The 20,177-nt window shown below is 35.4% G+C and overlaps 1 protein-coding gene across 1 annotated transcript in view; it reads right to left on the reverse strand.

Moving 5' to 3' along the window:
- LOC129226004 (fatty acid synthase-like) overlaps window positions 1-20,177 on the reverse strand; it is an 81,412-nt gene that overhangs the window by 24,031 nt on the left and 37,204 nt on the right. The window contains exons 4-5 of the mRNA XM_054860579.1: window positions 5,126-5,305; window positions 4,336-4,462 (exon numbers count right to left, since the gene is read on the reverse strand). Coding sequence (XP_054716554.1) covers window positions 4,336-4,462; window positions 5,126-5,305 — 307 coding nt within the window. The remainder of the gene's footprint in view (window positions 1-4,335; window positions 4,463-5,125; window positions 5,306-20,177) is intronic.

A 20,177-nucleotide genomic window follows, 5' to 3' on the forward strand; every position in this document is an offset into this window, starting at 1 on the left:
CTGTGAGTGATGGTAAAGGGATGAAAGTCTATTCACGAAACCAATATTTCTGCTCCGCTGCTCCTTTCCAAAAAAATTCCGTGTTGCAAGCGAGTAATTTGCGTCAGCAGTAAAAAATGCATTATTCATGAAAAACCCGCGTTATAGCCATTTCGCGCAAGTCGGATCACGTTGTAGCGGGATCCGACTGTATATGTCTATGTATGTATGTCTGTTCCTATGTGGCGTTCTAGGGGCTAAACGCTTTGGTCAATTTTGGTAATTCTCACGTCAATCGTTTATCTTAACCTTGGGAGTGTCACTAAACGCATGACAGTAATTAAAATTCACCATATCAACAACCAGTTGCCGTATTTTGTCAGTTCGGGATCGGCGCACGTTGGGTGTTGCACACTGTGTCGCACGCTACCTGCGTGCGACAAATGCAGGTAGTTTTCGCTGCCTGAATTTTTTTTTTTTTGTTTGCTAAGTCTACTAATTGGGATCTCAGTGGCCGAATGGTCTAAGCGATTGCTTTTCCCACTTGAGGCGGTGGATCAAAACACCCTCGCTCCGGGTGTACTTTCCCCTCCTTCTGATGTAAATTTTTTCATGAGTTCTTTATTTGTATTCTGCACTGTAATAAAAAATATATTATGCGTAACGAAGGCAAGACACTCAGATTGTAGTCCTCATCAAAATAAACCCGTGCAATAAGCACCAAAAGAAAGAAAGTCTACTAATTCGATTTTCATCTTTAACATGTTGCATTTGTTTTTCCTTGATTCAAGGGACTGAGTTTCGCGACGTGTACTTTCTTGACAGGCTTTTTTAGTTTTGTGAGAAAGATTTGATTGACGACGTTTTCGATTTCGCATCATCATGAGTTATACAGGCTGTTTATATAGCTGTGCTGTGGTTGACTTAAGTTTTTGCCGAAGGTCAAGCACATGTAGCTTTAAGCCGAGTTAGGTCCCTAGAGGGACTAATTATGACTTCACGATACAAACAAACTCTCTCAATGAAATGACAAGATTGCGAAATGTAGTCTTATAATCATAATAACTAAATCAATGAAAATTAACTAAAAGTGTCAAGTAAAAAATTATTAAATAACAACAAAAAACCCGACTGCGTAAAAACCAAAAAAACTAAAAAGAAAAACGTATAAGTCCAGTAGTTTAGAATGTTATTAAGTACTACTGAATAACGACATCGTTAAAATCGTTTTATAACCGTACACAGATAAGACAAATCGTAGATTTAAAGGCAGAATAAAAGGATCAACAGTGGGGCTCATTCAAATTTTACGGGGTTCCTTGAATCAGAAAGGAATGGGTCCCGACTGTTCGTCCTTCTATTCTGCTTTTGAATTTATGATTTATCTTATCTGTGTACGGTTATAAAACTATTTCAACGGTGTAGTTATTCAGTAGTACTTAATAGCATTCTTAACTACTGGGCTTATAAATTTTTCTTTTTAGTTTTTTTTTTTGGTTTTTACGCAATCGGGTTCTTTGTTTTTATTTAATATTTTTTTATGTATGCCTTAAATAACTTAGTCGTTCTTAGTGCGTGATTCGACTCACTCGTTGAAGAGCAAAAAGTCTCCTTTGGACAAACCACTTATACTGTTTTCCAAGATCTGGTAAGTTTAGATTTGCTTTACTAATTTGTCAGTTATGAGTTAAGCCGCTTGTTGACTTAAAATGTTTCATAGTTTTCACAAGCTCTCAACATTTATCGAAAATGGGAATGTTGGGATAGAACAATGGACCACCTATTTTTTACGGTTTTTAGTGGCTTGGAACTTTATTTATTTTTTGTAGGTGATGCTTTCGTCATATCTTGTGTTATTTATTGTAAATAATGGCGAGAAAAGACAGAAGAAGGCTTGGAGAAGGCCCTATTGCCCGTATGAGCCCGTACGAGGAGTTTTTGCAGACGGTGTTGACTGAAATCCGGACCAAATATAAACTCAGATAATTTATAAAAATAATTTATTTTGATGAGATTTGGAATGTGAAATGTAATTTCACATTTCAGTTTTCAAAATTTTTTTTGATCTCATTTTAAAACTTGACAGACCTACGTATTTTCTGAGACCCATGTATAAGTACCTAGTCTTTAGTTGATGAGAGTTTTCTACTTTTCAAATATTTCTATGTCAAATCCTACGCAGATAGTAAAGAACGTTACCTACGTTTACCATGTTGAACTTTATTAATCACTCAAGACGACAAGTGATGATTAAGTCTCAAAAAATTGAAAAAAAAAGGTAAATGATGGACTAAAAAATTCTTTATACAGTTTGAAGCAGAGGACAACATGTAGTCTCAGAAAATAATAGGTCTGATCAAGTTTTCACTGTGTTCTCTAGATTAAAATGAGGTGGCCCATAGTTGTACCCGGTATGGGTACAACTATGGGCCCCACGGGGAAAAAATTCCCCCTCCTCTTCTTGCCAACTTAGATTTTTTAAACATTTCATTCGAAAGAGGAGATGTATAGCGACCATTACTAAATTAATCAAATTTCTAACTCAAAGACGTACACGGAATTTTCATTGAAAACATCGAAAAGTGGCCCATAGTTGTACCATTTTACGGTACCCATATTTTGGTGATTTAAAATAGTATCTGAGACTAACATTTTATTCAATCATGTTGGGGACTTGCGGGTTAAGTTTTTGATGCAAGAAGTTTTCCTCAGGCTCGAATTCTGATACGAGAAATATCAACCGGGCTCGGGCTTTCAAAAATGAGCAGTAACTCATGAGCAGGGGCGGACTGGGTCCACCCAGAAGGCGCCAAAAATAAAAAACAAATAAATAAAACGATGGTGCAGAGGTTTGAAGGCGGGGGAAAAAACGAAGGCGCACTTGATTTTTGACATCTTGAATTCAAATAATGTTTTTCGCAATCACGAGTTTGTGTGTGCTGACTTGTATGTGTGTAGGCGTGTGTGTGTGTAGGCGTGTGTGTGTGCAGACGTGCATGTGTGCAAACGTTTATGTATGCAAACGTGTACGTGTGCAGGCGCATGTGCGTGAGTAGGCATGTCTGTGCGCGTGTGTAGGGCATAGAACTCACCACCCAGGTTTGGTCCCGCTTGAGTTTGTAGGGGCTCAGGTCAAAAAGTCTTAAGTTTAGCTTTGTATGAATGCAAATAATTTGTAATGACAAATTGTGGCGACAAAAATTTGTCTACTTGATAAAATATTAAAACGAGCTAGATTTATTCTCGTTGTCATGGTAATCTGAAAAATCAGTGCAGCATCAACCTCGGTCAAGTGAGCTTCATAAGCAATTTGTGACCGTTCAAAAAAAAAAAAAAAAAAAACATTTATGATGGACAAAATGTAAGGTTCACAGGGATGACTAGAGGTCTTCTCAATCCATTTGGAAACTAGTGGCCCGGCTTAGAATCAGGGTAGCGTGCTTAATAAATTTTATAAGGAATTGGGGGTCAGTCAAACTGACTAGGATCCTGCCTTGGCTTTCGGTGACCCTGAGTATTTGTAGGCAGATGCGAATGGTGGCACGAAGGGTCCACAGTATCATATTTGTTAACGAAGTGAATACGTGTAACGGTTACATATACAATGTCTCACCCAACTTCAGATGCTTTATTTCAATAAAAAAACTAACCTGAAAGAAACATCCTTTAAATGGCCTCATTCAGGAATATCACAAATCCTGGGCTTTGGTATCACCCGGGATTTATTGCACAACAGACTAAAAAAAACCTCCTTGTCAAACTACTTAAAAACAAAATCTATCAGAATGCCACTGCACTTTACCATAAACTGTGACAAATAAAGCGCCTTGTACTTACATTTTCTTCTAGATGTAAAAACTTCACTTTTTGTGCTTAATTCAATATGCAAATATTAAGTGAAAACCTTATAACTACACATTTTCCAAGTTTTTACTACAAAATCATTCAAATTAGCAAATATGTTTTATCTGTCAAACTCTGTACACACAAATATACATATAGTAACACAATAGAATAATTAATGACTGCAGAGTGGTGAGAAAATTCTACTCCTTCAAAAGCAAAAGTTGGGAAAAGTTTTATTCTCTGGCTTCATCAATGTGCTAACAAAATACTTCATAACAAAGTATGATCTACCAAACGCAACATTGGTACAGAAGGTAAACAACATTGTACTACATTACGGTGATTGAGTACAGAAGATTAACTTTTGGAAAGGTAAAATATCAAAATTATGGCATTACATGATTTAAAACTCAAATGAACGAAAAGAATGAACAAACAAACGGCTATCAATACATGTATTAAGCAAAAAGGACGGAAGGATTCTTCAAAATCCAAAATGAAAGAACTAACCTTGTACTTTCGTAGAAGCGTAAGTCCAGTCCAGTATTAAATTCATCATCCACCAATTCATGTGATGAAAAAGTTTCCATCTGTTGTTTTTTTTTTCTAATCACTTCCTTTTTCTGTGCTTCTGGAGCTGCGAAAAGTGAATGTTGATACAATTAAACGAAACTACGCAGACATTCATAATATTACAAAGTTATGATTCGAGTTCACAAAAAATTCCACTTACCGCAAATGCCACATTTTGAATCAATGATAGCGCATCTTCTCGCTATTTTCTTCTCGTTGTTAATAACAGCAAACATATTTCTTTAATTCTTCCGTAAAAGAAATTCATGATACAGCATACGTTCAACTTCGGTGGCCGCCATTGCTAATGTTTACAATCTGGAGTCGAGCTCCTATTGGCTGTTAGAATGCGGAATCCGCTGGCACAAGTAAAAAAAAAAAGAAATGTTTCTACTCTCGATTCAGTCGCGTTTCGGACGAGCAGAAACGGGGGTGGGGGGGGGGGGGGGGGGGGGGGGGGCGTTTTTCCGATGCCGCATTCGGTTTCAGTCGGTTTTCCTCGCATGTGGAGTTCAGGCCTATGACTTCGAGCTTCGAGCCGCAACCCTCTGATTTCGAGTTCAGTGACTTATCCACAAAAAAAGAAAAAAAGAAAAACTCCACAATTATATCCACTGCCAAATCAAAGTTTTACTGTTAAACTATAAGTTGGTGAAATGTCGAACTAAAAGTTCATCAGTAATGTAATAAGTTTGTAAAGTAAAGAATGAAGAGATAAACGACTTACCATGAAAATCATTTATGGAAGAAAACAGGTTCGCATTCATTGCACGAAGACAACTAACAGCTAAATTGTTTACTTCTAGACCACCAGCTCTAGTATATATGAACATTTCTTTTCCATCTTGATTAACAATCCCATGATAAACGCCTATATTACAACCTTTTAAATCATATGGATCGTATCCTAAACAAAAAAAAATATACTGATTACGCAAAGCTTTGCTTTAATTGTTACGTTTAAGACATTTTTACAAAAAAGGAAAAGTAGTTGTAATGAGTAAAGGTAGGAAAATGAACTGAACATTTGGGGTATTGTAAAAATGTAACAGTTTTGACGGGATAACGGGAAATTTAAACGAATATTTTAGGGAATGCTGGATTTCATAAACGGCATGTTTTTAAAATTATCATTTCTACAGGTCCATCATTCCCGAAACTAGAGCTTTTTTTTTTTTTTGGCTCACCCAATTACATGATAAAAACCGTAAAACCAGATTTAAATCATCTAAATTTTAAAGTAAATTACTTATGATCCTATGTAATTTTATATTTTTTTCTCGCTCGAAATTACTGTTTCTACAGCTGTTTGCTGCAATATTTTGTGTCATATCGTTCACAGTTACAAATCGTACATAAATTTTTATTCAGTTTTGTTTACTAGCTCAAGAAGCGGCACTGTAAATATTTTAAAGGTTCATTTTATTCTAAGATGTTCTCTGTCTGTTTTAAAGAGGTGGTCCAGGATGCAAAAATCGTCAAATTTTGCATTTTTTTTTAAAATCATTTCAGAACTACTCCGTTTTTTTCTGCTTAAAAGGAGGTTTGAATCTTGTTCTCATCTTTTTTAAGAACGAAAGAAAAATTATTTTTGTTGCATGCATTTAACTAATATTGCATGTAACTTTAAATGCGTTTTTCTCCATGATGCAATTTTTCCCGATTTCTTGCACTCAAACTCTTATAAGTCTGGAACCGATAAAGATAAAGTAATGAAATTTGAAGCATATCTTTTTCAAGCAGTTACTTACTTTTTATTCGGCGAATTTAAAAAAAATGTTTACTGCAAAAAAAAATGTTTTTCTTTTTTTTTTCAAAAACATTTTCTAATATTTTTCGAAATTTTTTTCAACTATTTTTTACTTCTTATTAAATTGATATTTTTTAAATCGCAGAATAAAAATTAAAACTTAGATATTTGTGAATAATTATTTGAAAAAAAAATGAAAATTGACCAAGAATATTTTGAATTATAGCAATTTAAAGCAACCCCATTTTTTATTTAAAAAAAATTAAATTAAAGAAAAATTTTGTTTTTAAATACGTAGGCTGTTCAATAAGTAATAAGACTAATTTTACAGCTGCAAAACCACTCATCGGAATGTTAATTCCTGTGTCATGAAAAATGTCTGTTGTCTTATACTAATAAAAGCTACCGATAGTTGGCGCAAACAGACTCATGTTCCTGAGTATCATATGATTGAATTGAAGCATGCTGGCGGGCGTCTACGAGAAATAAGACTAGTGTTACAGTCCCAAAACCACTCATCAAAATTTTAATTTCTGTGGCATGAAAAATGTCTGCTCTTTGCATTAACAAAAGCTACCAATAATTTGCGCGTACAGACTCATGTTCCTGATTATCTCGTGATTGAATTGAAGCCTGTTGACCGGCGTCTACAAGACGCAGCCAGTAGTCAAAAGAGTCATTCCACGTCAACTGACTTAATTTAAGAACCTAAAGAACTTTAAGCACCTAAAATTTCTGGCTTCCAGTGTGATAAAATTTTGTGTAAACTTGCTGTAAACTTGGCAATTTGGCACAAAAAGCTAATCCGCCATCTTGGATCACATTTATCGGAGATCCTAAGATCCTCAGGATTTGGATCTAGGAAGCTGAAAGTTTGCATTGATTAGTTTCAAAGGCATCTCTACCCCTCTATAAAATTTCATCCAAATCGGAGATGATCGAGTGGGGACCCCTAGATCACCTTGCATGGAATGCCCCAAAACGGAAGCGTCGTTGGAACAAAGTTATGTGATTTAAGTTTGTTTTCGTCTTCAAAAATCATCATCGGAGATCTTTGATATGATACGTGAAGTTTTCAACGATGAACCAATGTTTAGAGTCAGTACTTTTTGCTGGCATAAAGCTTTTCAGGAAGGCAGGCAAAATATGGAAGATATTGAACATGAGTGACAACATTCAACGTCAATCGCAGAGACAATGATTAACACTGCTGCTATTACCATCAAGGCGAATCAAAGAATTATTTTACATCAGTGATTTCTGGCTGTTTCCTTAACTTAAGAAACCATTACGAGGCAAACATTTTGAAAGCAACAAAGCATATCTAAACTCTGCGGAGGCGGTTTTGAATAAGCTCTCACAAACTTAATGTTCACAAAATTTTAAGAAGTGGATAGCACGTTGGAACAAATGCATTTAGTCCCGCACAAGTTGTTCATAACAAAACCAAACAAATTATGACGATTAAAGTTGTTCTGTTTTTTTTTTTTTTTTTTTTTATAAATTTAGTTTTATTACTAATTGAACAGCCCTCGTATTTATGTTATGATTTTGTTATTAAAAGATGGTGAATCAGTGTAAAAAATTTCAAAACTCTAAAGTATTTAATAAAAAAAATTTTCAAAATGTGTCCCAGATCCTCTTAAATGTAGCATAAATTAAACGGACATGCATGGAGCACGAAATGACCCTTTGAGCTGGAGCTCTTGCCTAGCAGCAAACTAATATTAAAAAATTCCTTCCCCTTTGCAAAAAACTAAAAAGGAAATAAATAAATGTACTAGAAAATAAATAAACAAAAAATGTAATGTGCTCTTATCTAAATAGTATTTATTATAAAATAAAAAATTATCAGCAGAGCTCTTTCTGTTTAGAAGAAGAAAAAAAGCACTCTCCTAATGTCATTTTCTTTCCTGTTGCCGAATATAAAATGAATATATTAAATCGAAGTTTATTAAATTAACTTTAAAATGAAAATTTAAATAAATTATCTGAACAATCAATATTTCACAGTAAAAACCAGGTAGATTCGGAGTCGTATAGTATTCGACAGATTTTTAAGTAAAGAAGAATGAGCCAGAGTCATCAGTAGAAGGCTTTAAAACTCAAAGAGTTGGAGACGATAATTTTTTCTCTCCGATTTTGTAATTTCGCTCATGATGCAGAGTCAAAATCTGAATCAGGTAGATTTTAGGGAAACGGAGTCAGAGTTGGAAGTCGAAGGCTTTAAAACACCAAGGGTTGGAGTCACTTTCCCTCTGAATTTGCATTTTTCCAACTTTGAGAGGTCAGAGATATAGTCGTTGAATCCTAGTCGGACTGATTTTGGGGAAAAAAGAGTCATATTTGGTGCGAAGGAGTCAAAGGTTTTAAAAATCCAAAGAGTTGGATTCGGTCATTTTCCGTCGAGTCTGTATTTCTACCGAAGAATCACAGTCGAAGTTGTAAAGTCAGAATCAAACTGATTGTGGGATACAGGAGTCGAAGTCGAAAAGGCTCTCAAAATTTAGAAGTCGAAGTCGGAGGTGAGCAAGTCGATCTTTCTCTCACTCTGCAGTCCTGGTAAAAAATTGGACACTTTGAATTTATTTAAATTTTATTCTGTTATTATTTATCTCTGACTTGCGTCAATGTCACTTTTAGGGGATATGGTATTTCAATTTTTATTAATAACTCTATTATTTCGAATAATAATTTTTCCAATATTTAAAATCTGCAGAATTTTTCAATTTTTGGGGGTTAAAAAATTTAAGGCAGAATGAAGGCGGATATACTTTAAACAAACTTGAAACTTCTGATGAAGAATATGTAAAGACATTTTCCTTTTGATTTGAAGAATTTTTTGTTCATATTTAAACACATAGAAAAAGGAGAGAATCTGAATGATATAATTGGAAAGATGGCTACTGAGTTGCATCTAAAAGAAAAATGTGAAATAATTAATATGCACCGAGCTCCAACGTAAAGTAAAAATAAAATAAAACCTATTATAGTGAGATTTAAATATTCTCAAACGTAATATATGGCTCAAAGCTACCAAAGATAATGATAGAGTAATACAGATAAGGAGGAAAGAGGACTTGGATAAATTGAGAAATAATACGGACCAGTTTTTGTGCGATAGAAGACCATGATCTTAAGAGAGGTGAATGGGTGTTCATGGATTATGATTCAATTGAAAAAATCACTGAACTAAATAACGTGGGCGAAGCAGAGACATTTCTTATAAAAGACAATACAGCGATGTTAAACATTTATCATCTAAACATAAGGAACATAAGGCAAAATTTGGATGAACTCTTAATAATAACTGAAAATATGGATATAGATATTTTGTTATTAAGTGAAATGTGGATTAAGGAATGTGAAATTGAAAATTATAATCTTAAGGGGTATAACAAACTTTATAATACAAGAGAAAGAAATAGATCAGGGGGAGTCATAGCTTATATTAAAGAGAAATACTACTTTTCTGATCAGAGTATATTAATGAATACTGCTGAGGCATCATACTTGCATAACAGGGAACTTGATTTTTTTTTATAGTTTTATTTACAGGGCTATTGAATGTAGTATAAATTAATAGATATCAGAACTTGAACAAAAGGTAAAAGGAATCGTATGTAAAAACATTTTGTATATTGGTGACATAAACATTGATACTTTACAGAATAACATGACAACGAATGATTGTATTAACACTATGTATACTATGGGTTTCAAGCAATATGTTGATCTACCAACTAGGTGTAATGACCTAAGCTTATCCTGTATCGATCATGTCTTTTATAAATGTAATTATGGAATTGACAGTTGTTTTATGTACGGCAGTAACAGTTGCAGTACATAAAACAACAATAACTGATCACTATGCATTACTAGTAAAAATTGATAACAAAAAATTATTAGAAAAACATTTAAAACGTAATCGGAGTAGCGAGCAAATAATTAAAACATGCATCGATTATAGAACTTTTGAACAGGATATTAAAGAAATTAATTTCTCAAGCTTAATAGGTGAAAACATGGAGATAAATGAGATTTATAACACTTTTATCAATAAGATTAAGGAATCCATGGAAAAAAAACAAGAAGATAAAAAAAGTTAATAAATTAAAAACACAATGGATTACACATGGTATTGGATTGGTAATGGATTGGTAAATATGATCAATAAAAAAGAAAAATTATATATAAAAAAAACCAATTTCCTTGTAATAAGGAATATAAAAATAATTATAAAGAATACAATAAAGAATTAAAAAAGTTCATTAAAAAAGAAAAAGAGGACTTTTTTCATAAAAAAATTTGTCCATGCTGGGAAAGATGAAAGAAAACAATGGAATATTATTAAAGATATTACAGGGGTTCAGAAAAAGAATTCCATCGATGTAGATAATAGCAATGAACCGGTTGAAAAATTTAATGACTTTTTTACAAATTGTTGTTAGGAAATAAACGGCAATAGAGCATCAAACTATGATAATAACATCACACACCGAACAAATTCTATGTATATTCACCCAGTGGAAATATGTAAGGTTAAAAATATTATTGGTAATATGCAAAATGACAAAACACCGGGACATGACGGAATTACAAGTAAAGCACTTAAGATAGTTGCTAATTATCATATTGAAATTGTGACAAAAATCATCAATATTAGTCTACAAAGAGGTGAGTTCATAGAAGATCTAAAAAAAGCAATAATTACACCGATACACAAATCAGGTGCTAAAGATGACTGTAATAATTTCAAACCTATCTCAGTTTTTCCAATATTCTCAAAATTATTGGAAAAGTGTTATAGCTCTCAGTTGGTGAATTTCTTAGAAAAATATGATTTTTTCCATAACGCACAATACATTTAGACAAAACAGAAATACCGAAAAAGCTGTATTAAAATTAGCAGGTGAAATTTATGCGGGCATTAACGAAAACTATGAAACTTCAGCAGTATTCTAGGATTTACGCAAAGCATTTGACAGTGTGAGCATAAAGATTTTGATAAAAAAGTTATACAATGTTGGAATAAGAGGAATACCTTACAAATGGATATTATCCTATCTCAGGGACAGAAAACAAGCAACAAAACTAAATAACTGTATAAGCAAATATAAAACGACAAAAATGGGAGTCCTTCAGAGATGAATACTGTGTGCAAAAATTAAGGACGAAGTCGAAAAATTAGCATATCAGCTGAACGAAGAGGCAGAGCGGACAGAAAGACCAATCAGGAGATTAAGTAAGGTGATGTACGGTAGCACATGCGCAGATATGCAGGCAGACGTAATGGGGGAGTGTCTGAGTAGTATAAAGCATGTTGTCGGTGTAAAATCAGTATTTCTGGAAAAGAGATTGCACGCCGTATAGCAGTTAAAATCACACCGAGTTGCTGCCTCAGCGAGAAATGGCGAAAGATCAATCGGTTAGACGACATCTGGATGCTTTTACCCGAGGTCGAATCATTGGGAAGTTGGAGGAAGGCCGCAGTGTGACAAGTGTGGCTGCAGAGTTCGGAATTGCTCACAGCATCGTTTAACGACTTTGGAGACAATTTTAAACTACAGGAACAGCTATCCGGGGGTTCAGTAGTGGTCGTCAACGAGGAATCACACCCGCAGATAACCGGTATATTGTCTTACAGGCCAGAAGAAACAGGCGGCAGACAGCGGGAGAAATCGCTAGACACACGACACAGGCGACTGGACGACCGATATCGCGTTTTACGTGGCCAGAAGACTGCACGGTGGTGGTCTGTTTGCACGACGCCCTATACGGTGTGTATCTCTAACGCCTGCCCATCGGGGAAGGCGTTTTCTGTGGTGCCGGGAACACCGGAATTGGAGAGACAATGAATGGGGACGAGTATTCTTTACAGATGAGAGCAGATTCAGTCTGAGTTGCGATTCTCATCACATACTCCTCTGGAGAGAGCGGGGAAGCCGCAATCATCTCTCGAACATCATTGAAAGCGACGGGTATGGAGGTCGCGGTGTTCTCGTTTGGGGAGGCATCATGCTTGGTAGTCGTACAGACCTTCACATCTTCGACGCAGGTTCAGTCAACGGGACCCGTTATTTTAACGAGATTCTTCTTCCATATGTGCGTCTTTTTAGAGTCGCTATGGGTCCGCAGTTCCTTTTAATGGACGACAATGCACCATGTCATCGCACAGTAGCTACCGAACAGCTCTTAGAGAGTGAGGATATTGAACGTATGGATTGGCCGGCATGATCTCCGGATCTCAATCCCATCGAGCATGTATGGGATTTTCTAGGCACACGCTTGGCAGCTCGTACCTTACCACCAGTAACGATTCGGGAGCTTCGATTGGCGCTGCAAGACGAATGGGCAGCAATGCCTCAACAACTCATTGACACCCTCATTCTCAGCATGGGCAGACGCTGTGAAACCTGCCTAGCAGTCGGGGGAGATCATATCCCCTACTAAAGACCGGATGTTTCTTGCTGGACACCCATCACAGGGATGTTTCGGCCTTCAGTCGCATTGCGCTCCATGCTACTTTTTCAATAAAGCTTCTTTTTATCCCTCTGATTTCTCTTTTAGTAAGTGTTGCTTACATTACACATGCCCTTACGTATTGGGGATCTTACGGTATTAAATGTGTTGATTTGGAAAGCTTTTGTACAAAGTTATATTGAAAAAAACCGTCTCGTCCTTAATTTTTGCACACCAGTGTATATTAATGACACGTCATACATTAAATTATACGGTACAATTACTCTATATGCAGATGATACAGCATTAACATATTGTGCAAGAAGCATTGATGATATAAAAAACCAAATAGAAATTGATTTAACTGCTATAAATAAATGGTTAACTGACAATATGTTATCTCTTAATATAAATAAAACAAAATATATAAAGTTTGATTTAAAAAAGAAAGAAATTAATAAAATTGATTTAGGCATAAAATGTCACGAACCAACATGTGATTGCACAAATAACTGTAACTGTCCTACCATATGAAGAGTCGAAAATATGAATTATTTGGGTATAACTTTTAGTGAAAATTAAAAATGGAAATGCCATACTGATAAACTTGTGAAGAAATTAAGAGGTAGAACACATTGGCTTTATCTATTGAGAAATATAGCTGGGAAAAAGTTTCTTATATGTTTATTTTATGCTTGGATAAACTGGATAATTACGTATGGTATTTGTGCATGGAGAGGTGAGTATGAAACAAATCTTACCAACTTAAATAGAACTTATGCAAAAATTTTGAAAATAATCTATGGATCTAAACAAGAATTTAATAAAAACGATGCTATTTTTTTACAAGAGTTAGAGAAAATCTATAATATCAGAGAAATATATGCACAGAGAATATTGTATTTTTTACATAACAACAATAACTGGTTTGAAACTAATGAAAAACAATATAATACTCGAATTTCAGGTAAACAATATAAAGTTATAAAACTAAATAAAACGATAATTAAAAAGCAGTTATGTTCCTTGGCACCGCGGCTATTTAATGAACTAACGGAAGATGTTAGGAATGAGAAGAATTGATAAATTATACTGACCTGCCAACCGGGGGGGGGGGATTTTGTATTGTATTTTTTATACTATAAAATGTTTCAATGCTAGTTATTGTGTTTTTTATTTTTTTTTCTAGAGTCTAACAGTCGAATTATTGTTCTGTGTGAAATATTTATTACTTGTGTAAAATTAATTTGTAAATATTATACTGTTTAATACATATTTGTGTTTGTACTCCAGATTAAACCAATTAAATAACATTGCGGACAGTGCCTTTGGTGCTCTTTAGTGTTGAATTTACTACAGATTCATGATGAACTATAATCAAGATTTTCTTTTGTTATGACGTTTGTAATTTATGTTTTATAATTTGTATGTTTTAACTTTACTTTATTTTATTTTGCTTACTTTATGTATGTGTGTTTTGTTAATAATAATAATAATAATAATAATAATAAAACTTAACATTAGCTCATACGGAGAAACTTAAGGTAGATAGTAAGTATAGATTCGCAACTTAAATGCGGATTGGCTTCAAACAAACGTAGTTAGACAAAGCTCTTAATGAAGAATATGCACAGAAATTATTTTTATAATTTCGCTATTTTAAGGGTATTTTTGGAACAATTCAAGTTTTTTAACTTTAACGAGAAAGCAAAAAACTGTTTTTGGCACCAAAAAATTTTAAAAACTTGTGAAGGCGCTAAACATACAGGTGTATGACAAAATAATAGGAACATGTGTGAAAAAAATCAATCTTTTATTAATAAGGGGTTGGGCCACCCTTTGCCTGAATGAAAGCTTGTATTCGATGAGGCAAATAAATGCCTCAAATGCCAAATCAATTAACTCCACTTTTTAAAAAAATCATCATTTCTGCTTTAATAGTGCTATATCAATGCTTAGCATGTGAATTTATATTAAAGTTTTGTTCAGTATATTTCTGACCATGTGATGGCAGAAAATATAATATGAAGGCCTATTCACTCCTATAGATAACACTATCATCTTCATCACTTTTCTCGATTTTTGTTTTATGGAGTTAATCTATCTGGCAAGTGAAGCATCCAATTAAAGGGCTTGAATATAGTTCATTAGAATTCGCACCCATTCCTCGTGCAAAACCGCCTCAAGTTCAGATATATTACATGGAGGAGGAAACAGCGCGCGGACTAAGTTGTCTAAAATACCCCACAAAGGCTCAATGATGTTCAGATCAGGGGACTGGGGGGTGTCTCGGACATTTCGCCTCCAGATTTGATGAGTGGGTACCTCCTCATGGGCTGGATTGGGTGTCAATCAAACCCACGGGGGGTCAACTAGGTACATTTGCGGGATATTTTCCCCTAAATTTTTCCTTAACCGGCTCTTTTTCCCCTACGCACCAAAACAACCCTAAAAAGGGTTGGTAAAAGAGAAAAGTTGTTTCCAAGCATGAGATCCACCCCCCCCCCCCGGCGGAATGTAGAATGATCTCAATTTCGTAGGGGTTGACATTACTGTAGCTTTATCAGTATGAGTTTTGTTGGCGAAAAGAAATGAAACGTAAGTAGAAATTATTTTGAGTTCATTACGGTATTACGGTGCAATACATGCACATTATTGTCGTCTTAATTTTGAAAAAAGCAAAAAAAAAAAAAAGTCGCATCTGGAAAAAAAGTATTTAACTACCTTTTATTATTATCATTTTTCCAGTTTCAAAAATCATTGTTGATAAAACCGTGGCAAAACTTGTAGGAAAAGCGTCCAAATATCTCCTTTTGACAGAGCTGAGATTAGAATCGCGATTTATAGACCGACTAATAGATCGTTATCACTAGGGGTCTGGCTATCAAGCAATTTTGCCACCCTCGGCGAAAACGGGAGACGCCGCCCCCGCCCCAAAAATAAAAAAAAAATATCCTTTTCTTTTGTCCTAACAAGCCTTATTCTACTATTTAAATTATCATATTTCTTGAGGACAGCAAGGACATTGGAAGTGCACTGTATTTCTAATAGCAAAAATGATAGACGAGCGATACTATTTGACGAATGTCTTCATTTTAATATTACCAGTGCATCGCAATTTTTTTAGAATAACCATTAGCCTTAATGAGAAATTTATTGCTCTGGCTCGTACAGAATTCGAAAAGTCGGATTACTTTGTAACAATTTTTCTCCCCCCCCCCCCTAGTGATTTGATTTGTATTATTAATTCAACCACCCCGATCAGAGGTCTATAAAAATTCAGTCAGGTGGAAAAGAAAGCGGATTCTGAATAGGGATTGTGCAAAAAAAAAAACAGTAATATAATAACAATAATGACAACTGAAGCAACATGCCTACATTCTTTAAAAAAAAAAAAAAACTTTTAATTTCAAAATCTTCACATGCTTTGAAAAATCGTCTATTGAAATCTGATTAAACAAAAAGAAAAAAAGCTTCCACCTACAATTTTACTTTATCAAGATTCTTTCATTATATTGAATAAATAATTTCAATTAATATCATTTGTTAATGCCTTACAAATAAATACACAGTCCAGTCACATTAATGTGACCACCACTTACTTTCCACGTCAGAGTTAAATAACCAATCACAGAAGGCAGGTTGCAGCACAGTGCAGTTGAGCATATATAAAGGGTGTGTGAGGGCTTCGGAAAACATTTCAATCGTAGGCGTAATGCAGAAACGAAGCGATTTATCCGACGTCCAAAAGGACATGATCATTGGCTTTCGGGCCAAGGGTGGAAGCATTTCCGAAACGGCTGAGTTTGTGAACTGTTCGCGTGCCGCCGTGGTAAAAGTGTACCGTGCATGGCAAAATGGGACTGTCCAAAATCAGCGACGTGGCAAATGTGGTGCACCACGGGCCATAGATGACAGAGGCGAACGACGGTTGCGGAGATGCGTTCGGGCAGATAGACAGGCTACCGTTGAGCAACTGACCACCAAAATGAACCAAGGGGCTACCAAAAGTGTCTCCCAAACTACTATTCAACGAACATTGCTGCGTCTGGGCCTTCGAAGCAGACGCCTGGTTCGTGCACCTATGCTGACTGCTGTTCATCGACGACGATGGCTAGAATTTGCACGCCAGTACAGCAGGTGGACGTCCACTGAGTGACAACAGGTAGCGTTTTCAGATGAATCGCGTTTTATGCTCCATCGGACAGATGGATGTTGGCGTATAAGGCGTGAAACCTCTGAAAGGAACCACCCTGCAACCATTGCCGGAACGGTCCAAGCTGGAGGCGGGAGCATTATGGTCTAGGGAATGTTTTCCTGGCATTCTCTGGGTTCACTGATCATTGTGGAAGGCACGAGGGATCAATACAAGTACGCATCTGTCCTTGCGGACCATGTCCACCCCTACATGCGCATTGTTTTTCCTCAGGATGATGGCATCTTCCAGTAGGACAATGCGAGGTGCCATACAGCTGCCAGTGTACGTGCGTGGTTCGAAGAGCACCAGGATGAGTTTACCGTCCTCCCCTGGCCAGCAAACTCACCTGACTTAAACCCAATCGAGCATTTGTGGGACCATCTCGATCGAGTTGTTCGCGCCATGGATCCTCAACCGCGTAATCTAGCGCAGCTGGCCACGGCATTAGAGTCGGCATGGCTCAACATCCCAGAGAACACCTTCAGGGACCTAAGTGACTCTCTTCCTGCACGTCTCGCAGCAGTCCGCTCTGCGAAAGGTGGTTATTCTGGCTTTTGACAGATGGTCACATTAATGTGACTGGACTGTGTATTAATGTAATGGTTTCCATTAAAGTTTCCTGACTGGCAATATTTGCTGTAAACTGACCAGACTCATTATATATATATAGATTAGCTGCGTTGCCCGGCTTTGCCCGGTCCACCTTGAAAATAAAAATTGTGTCAAGTAACGTATATTCAACAATCAGGCTTAAATAAATAAATAAAAAAAACATCATGCAAAATTTTCCTCCCAATCAATGACGACAGATATTAAAATACTTTAAAGAAATTAAATCGAGAAAGATGGATTTAAAAAGCGTAACCATGGAAAAACAAAATAAGATAAATTTAAGGAATTAAAATGCGAAAGAAAATGGTTAACAATTTGAATGGAAATGAGATTTTTTGAACTTAATTTAAAACGGCTTGTAACTTTTTTTCCTTTCGAGATAGAAGCTTAGTTTTCGACCGTAAGTCGAGATAGATCTGGAGTAAAAAATGTCGCTTTTTACAATGGTGTCAAAAAGAAAACTGTGGTACAATTCCTTCACTTTTTATTGATAGATTTAATAAAGAAAGTAGTGCCTGAATTTCAGCTAAGCCTAAACAAATTTGAGCTAAGAAAACAAATAACCCCAGCCGTAAGTAAGTTAGAGCATTGAAACAAATTGCGTAGAACGCGGGAAGTTCTACTCCTTTCACTGATACATAATATTAATATGTGCAAGTAATTTTTCACCCCCATGTTCGGGAATTTATGTGAAAATTGGGCCTAAATTGGAATAAAAAAAGAATTATTCATCGAATTTTTTTCGAACCGGCGAGTTGTCGAACACACAGACGCTTTTTGGTGACTTCATTTTATACTATGTAGAGATAAAATTGAACTCCTGAAATATAAAAATAGAAATTAAAAAAAAAAAAATGAAAACTGCATCTTATGTCTCAGTAAGGACGTATTAAGGCGCCATTCCTCAAAGAAATGAACAATTTGTCCCGCACATGTCATGTTTTGTCATGTCATGTTTTACATGTTATGTTTTACATCAAATAGTAATTTCAAAGGGTAATGAACACAATTCTATTGAAATTGTTGTCAAAAACTTTGTTCATTACCTTTGAATTTTAATACTTTATAACAAACTAGTGGTACCCGCACGGCTTTGCCCGTAATAGAAAATTAAAAAGGTTTTTTGGTTCGCCTGTATATAATGTATGGTGAATTTTCTCGCCAATTGGCTTGGTTACGGTTTCACGTAATGATAATTTCGTTTTTTTCTCGTCCATCTAATGAGAATTTTGTTCTTAAAATTGGAATAGAAAAAGAACCACATCGAATTTTCGAAACATCGCTTCGAGGTGCACACCCCCATGCTACAAACTAACTTTGTGCCAAATTTTATGAAAATCGGCCGAACGGTCTAGGCGCTATGCGCGTCACAGAGATCCTGACAGACTTTCAGCTTTATTATTAGTAAAGATAAAGAATACATGAGCTGTCACTAGATGGATAAAATGACGGCTTTTCCGTAAAATTGTTCAGAGCACGTAAAAACTAAAAGGCAGCAAGAAAAATAATGTGTAATAGTTTTAAAAAACTAAATGAGCAAGCTCTTGAATCAAAATGAAATATAGAGTAAAAAATAACCTTTAAGCGTCAAGTATGTTCAGCAGCGAGAGGATGCCCCTTTCTTTATGCGTTTTCTTTAAATATTAACGAATTGTATCTCAAGATCAAATTATGTATGTTGCGCCCACGGAACAGAAGTGACTCATCTGAAATATTTGAAAAAAATGTTCTAATCATTGATTTAAAAGCTAAACTTAATGTTCTTTCTTACCACAAAATTCGCGAGGTGTGTGGCGACGTATAAACGGCATCAGCAGTGACACATACTAGTACAATTTCATAGTTTAGCAGAAGACTGTTGGTACTTCAAATATACAATACGTATTACTTTAGACTAAAAAAAAAAGAGAACAAATCAGTTAAAGGTAGCATTCCGTCAAACCTTGGTTTTCGCCTATGATGGTCCCCCCCCCCCCCCCACTGTGTCAATATTGTTTTCGGGAAGCGATATAAGTAAAAGTATGAATGTTTGTGTGTATAACATATCGTTGCCTCAGAGCAGCAGTAAGATGTCGTAGTGTTATTTCTGGGATTAGATATCTAAATGTTGCTCTGAGGCGACGATATCACTTTCTTTTCTTGATTTTCACAATATTGAAGGAGCAGTCTTAGAAAGCGATATAAGTAAAAGTATGAATGTTTGTGTGCATAACATAGACAATTTTTTTTCCTGATTTTCAAAATATTGAAGGAAAAGTCTTTACTAAACTAGTTCTGAATTATAGAGCAAAGGACGAGTTGAGAGAGACTGAGAGAGGAAAATTATAACCCTAAGAACAAGAAACAATTGTGTATGAACAAGATGGTGCATCTAATTCCCTAATTGTTGTACATGCATTCTTTAAAAGATCTTTAGAGTCGAAGAAAGCATTTTGCTTTAAAACTACACGTTGCTTCCTGGAAATGTTTTTACAAATAACTTCAGGAATTTGCACCTGCCTTAACATTTCTAGAAGCATTCCAGCTTAATCTCTAGATACTACTATTGAATCCCCCAGGTGGTACTGATAAGGCCTTCATCTACAAAAAAAATATTTTTGAATGACATTTTAGAAGATAAAATCAATCGCTTAACAACTGAAAATGTGAGAGTATAGGTGACTTTTCGGACCTTTGAATTTTTAGAGGTCGCAGGTAGATCCCTAGTATTATATAAACAGCCAAATATACTTCCCAAATATAGTGTTTCTCTCAAAT

The sequence above is a fragment of the Uloborus diversus genome, chromosome 7 (genome assembly GCF_026930045.1).
Source record: "Uloborus diversus isolate 005 chromosome 7, Udiv.v.3.1, whole genome shotgun sequence".
NCBI lineage: Eukaryota > Metazoa > Arthropoda > Arachnida > Araneae > Uloboridae > Uloborus > Uloborus diversus.